The sequence below is a fragment of the Carlito syrichta genome, unplaced genomic scaffold, assembly GCF_000164805.1.
Source record: "Carlito syrichta isolate Samal-C Ts95f unplaced genomic scaffold, Tarsius_syrichta-2.0.1 Scaffold255092, whole genome shotgun sequence".
Classification (NCBI taxonomy): domain Eukaryota; kingdom Metazoa; phylum Chordata; class Mammalia; order Primates; family Tarsiidae; genus Carlito; species Carlito syrichta.
Window position 1 is genome coordinate 249,620 of NW_007199188.1, and position 3,997 is coordinate 253,616.

Consider the following 3,997-nt stretch of genomic DNA (forward strand, 5'->3'; position numbering starts at 1 on the left):
TCATTTCTTTTATGCCTGTGAGTTCTTGAGCGAATCTGAACAGCTTTTAAAGACATTGGAACAGGGTGTTGGCAAGACATGATACACTGACCTGCTCCCAAATGGAAATGCGGTGACATTTGTATTAAATAACCAGACTCCTTGCAGATTTCAAACCCTGCACAGTTGAACTTGAGGTCCACTGAGTGCTCGTCTGAGCTGTGATCCTGAGACAGAATTTGGCAGCAGGAAAGAACCCAGAAAATGAGTTCCACGTAAGCTTGAGGAAAAGCTTTGGTGCACACCGTGTCCCTCTAGTAGGGCAGGGGAGCTCTGAAGGAGGAGCGCCACTGTTGGCCCAGAGGGTCCTCCCATGTGCAGGGACTTGACGTCTAGAGCGGGGCACTGGGAGGTTCCTCAGCCCGGCAGATAGCCTGTGTCCTGTCTACAGACTGCTTCCGTCGCTTAAAAAGTACAGTAAGGTTTGTGGAATGTTCTGTGAGAGTGTGTTCAGTGTGCCAAGTACGTGTGCTTTAAGTATTTCAAAACCAGTTAGAATTAAGTAAGTTCCAGGCTCTTGAGTACTAATAGAAGGAAAATGTAAATGTTTGAGTTTGGGAGTCATGGGGGAGTGGGTAGTCTTGTTTTCTGTTTCAGCCCAGGGACAGCAAGGGAGGTGTTGCTGACTGGCCGGTCCCAGTCACTTAAAGCCATGAACTGAGTAACCTGTTTTCTGCGGTACAGCCTAATTACTGATTCTGGTCTTTTCTGTAGCCGTCAAGATCAAGAAAAACAAGGATAATGTGAAGTTTAAAGTTCGTTGCAGCAGGTACCTGTATACCTTGGTCATCACCGATAAGGAGAAGGCTGAGAAACTGAAGCAGTCCCTGCCCCCTGGTGCGTGAGCCTGGGGTCCTTGGGGAAGAAGGGTGCGGAGACTGGCGGCCAGAAATGGGGAAGGTGGATGCATTGTCGTCTTGTTTCCGTTCGTGCCCAGACCGGGGAAAGCGCATCCTGTGGTTTGTCTGAGTGTCTGCTCTTGCTGTTGGTGGGCAGGGAATAGTTGGGATGCTCGGGTTGTAGCCAGTCCCAGAAATGGTTTTCCTGGCCAGAGGAAAGTTACCACTCTCTTAACCCTCACAAGGGTTAAGGCAGGTGCTTGGTACTGATAACCCCGTTGTTACAGGCGGGGGGACTGATTGAGGGTAGTAGGCCACGTCTGAGGGGATGTTTGTACCAAGCACTAACTTCGTATTTTAGCCAGAATCTCTCTGGTGTTTTTCTGAGCCTCGTGAGCCATCTTTAGTACAAAGTCAAAACGAACAGCGGCGACGCAAAATGTTACCTTCTGGGTGACTCACTCGTGCATCTCTTTCTCTCTAGGTCTGGCAGTGAAGGAGCTGAAATGAAGCGACACGCTGATTTGAACTGTATTAAAATTTTTTAAATTTTAAGGTGTCCTTTGTCTTTGGGGAATGAAAGGGAAATACGCCGAGCAGTGACTTACGGTGGGAACGGGGCATGGGGCCGGCTGCTCCCTCTGCGTCCCTGATCTTGACCATGATTTCCTTGGCAGGTAAACCCTCTTTTAGCCTGCGCTTGAAAATAAGCAGATGGAGGGGAGCCGTCATGGAAACAGGCAGGGGCTGGAGGTGGGATTTATAGGCAGGTGGGAAATGGTGGTGGTGGCCGCTCTTAGGGCCCGGCGTGGGTGTAGCCAGGGCCAGCCGGGCCTGACTCCCATGCTGGTTCTGCCCCTTGGTTACTGGCATGATTTTGAGAGGGGGCTTCACCTCTGCCGTGTGTCCTCAGATGCAGAATTGCCCTTCGGCTCCCTTTTTCGTTGGCTCACATAAGGGTTAAGAAAGAGCAGACCACTCCTGACAGTAACGGCAAGTCCCAGTGAGGTTGGGGGCTGTGGCGTCGTGTCAGAACAGACCACGCGGTGGCGCCATGCTACCGCTCAGGCCTCGGAATGGGTGGCTGGCTCGTGTCGCCGTCCGTCCGAGTGTCTTGGAGCGCTCCGTCGTCTTTGAAGTGTGCTGCGCAGTGGGCTTGGTGTTGTGCTGGGTGTGTTAATCACAAGCGGTAAACAACTTGGACCACTTGCAGGAATGTTGAGGGTGTGAAGTTTTTGAATCGAAAATTGCAAGGTGTGGGTTTTGTTTCCTCCAGAAGAGGGCATGTCCACAGGGGCGCCCAGTGATGGCTGACACAGCCCAGTGTGCCCGCGTTTAAACATTTAAGATTCCCTGGGAGAGAGAGCTGACCACTCGGGCCTTCTTTGTTTCCAGCACATCCTCCGGAGGCTTGTCACGGCTCCTAGGAGACGAGCCCCGTAGGGATTTGTCTGGCCTTGCGGAGAGAAGGCGTCCTTTCATGCAGTGCTTCTCGGCTTCGTTTGGGGTCGTTTTAGACCGTTTGGTGCCAGGGTGACCCCAGAGATTACAATTGTGTGGGTTAGGGGCATAGACGTGTGTGTGGTTTTTTTGAGTCAGAGTCTCACTTTGTTGCCCAGGCTGGAGTGCAGTGACAGGCTAATGGCCCCCACATCCTCGACCTGCCGGGCGCAGGCGATCCTTCCACCTCAGCCTTCCGAGGAGCTGGAGCCACAGGCACCCAGCTAACCCTTTGATTTATTGTGTAGACAAAGTCTCATGTTGCCCAGTCTGGTTTTGAACCCCTGGGCTCAGGCAGTCCTGGCCTTTGCCTCCCAAAGTGCTAGGATTAGCAGCGTGAGCTGCTGCACGCGACCCAGACATGGAAGTGGTTTTAAGCCCTCTGCTGCTAGTGTGATCGTGGCCTTGCTGAGGCCTGGGCCGTGGTTGCTTGTTGGGACTGGGCAGGGGAGACCCAGGAGTGCCGTTTGTCCTAATGGGAGTCCCTGGGAGGCCGTTTCTGTCCTGCCTCTGCCTCACTGGCTCGCCTCCCTAAGTCAGCAGGCCTCGGAAACAGCTAGAAGGGCTCCTGTCTCAGAATGGCAGGCCGACTCAGGTCCAGGCTGTTAGTGTCAAGCGTCACCAGCCGACCTTCCCTCTCAAGGCCTTCCCTGCACCAGGTTCAAAGTCATGGCCGATCTTTTCAGCGGATTCAGCTTGGGCTGGTGTTCGGGAGGCTTGTGGCAAGGATGACCGGCCTGGAGATGGGGGCAAGGGGTGCCTGGCAGTGCCTGCTGCAGCGCGTTGCATCCTCATGCCTGGTAGCCGTGCCCCCCGAGGGCACAGGCTGTAAAGGAGCCCCTACAGATGACTTTGGGTCGGTTTTCCTCAGTAACCCCAGGAGTGGGTCAAGATCACAAGCCTGTGGGACCACTTAGCATCTAGCCCTGCCTGCCTCTTGGGTACTTAGGAGGGATTTTTTGTTGCAGTACAATCTGCATATAGTGAAACACATCCTTTTTGGTGAATTTTGGCAAACGTTTCCAATTGTGGAACCATTCCTGCTACCAAAATCGTTTCCATCAGCTGGAAGTCGCCCCCTTTTCCCCCAGACCCCGAGCTGGCCAGCTCCGTGGTCCTCCCGGCTCCTGTCACTTCCCTCCTGTCCTAGGGCTTGCTTGATACCCTTCCCCCCACCCTCACCCACCTGGTCCCTGATCTCAGGGTCCTGTTCCCTCTGCACAGAATCCCATCCCAGAACACCCCAGTTGACCCCAACCTAGGGCACCGTTGCTTGGGAAACACCCATTACACACCGGCAGAGACCCACAAAGCGCTTAGGTTTGCAGGATCCAAGTCGGCCTCGCCTCCGCTGCTAGACCCGAGACACCATGCCGACAGCAGCCTGTGTGTTCCCCATCTCTGTGCCCCTCAGGACGGAGAAGGGAGGTCCCCAGCCACCCCGCTGCGCCCTCACCCAGCCCCAGCTTTGGCGCATGAGAGGGGCCGTCGACAGAGCCGGGGTCTGGCCCCGAGGTCTTCGGGCGGCCTGGCGAGTCTGCCGGCCTTCTCGGGGCCCCGCGTGCGCCCGACCCCCAGGCCGGAGCCCCAGAAGCCCCCGCCGCCCGACGTCCTTCCTC

At 55.2% G+C, this 3,997-nt stretch overlaps 1 protein-coding gene across 1 annotated transcript; it reads left to right on the top strand.

Annotated features, from left to right (window-relative positions):
• Positions 1-728: 728 nt before the first annotated feature.
• Positions 729-1,433, top strand: LOC103253859 (60S ribosomal protein L38-like; the record flags this gene model as incomplete). The annotated part of the gene is made up of 2 exons (XM_008052069.1): positions 729-876; positions 1,363-1,433. Coding segments are annotated over 2 exons (174 nt in total), but the record flags the coding sequence as incomplete, so codon positions are not given.
• Between the last annotated feature and the right edge of the window lie 2,564 nt (positions 1,434-3,997).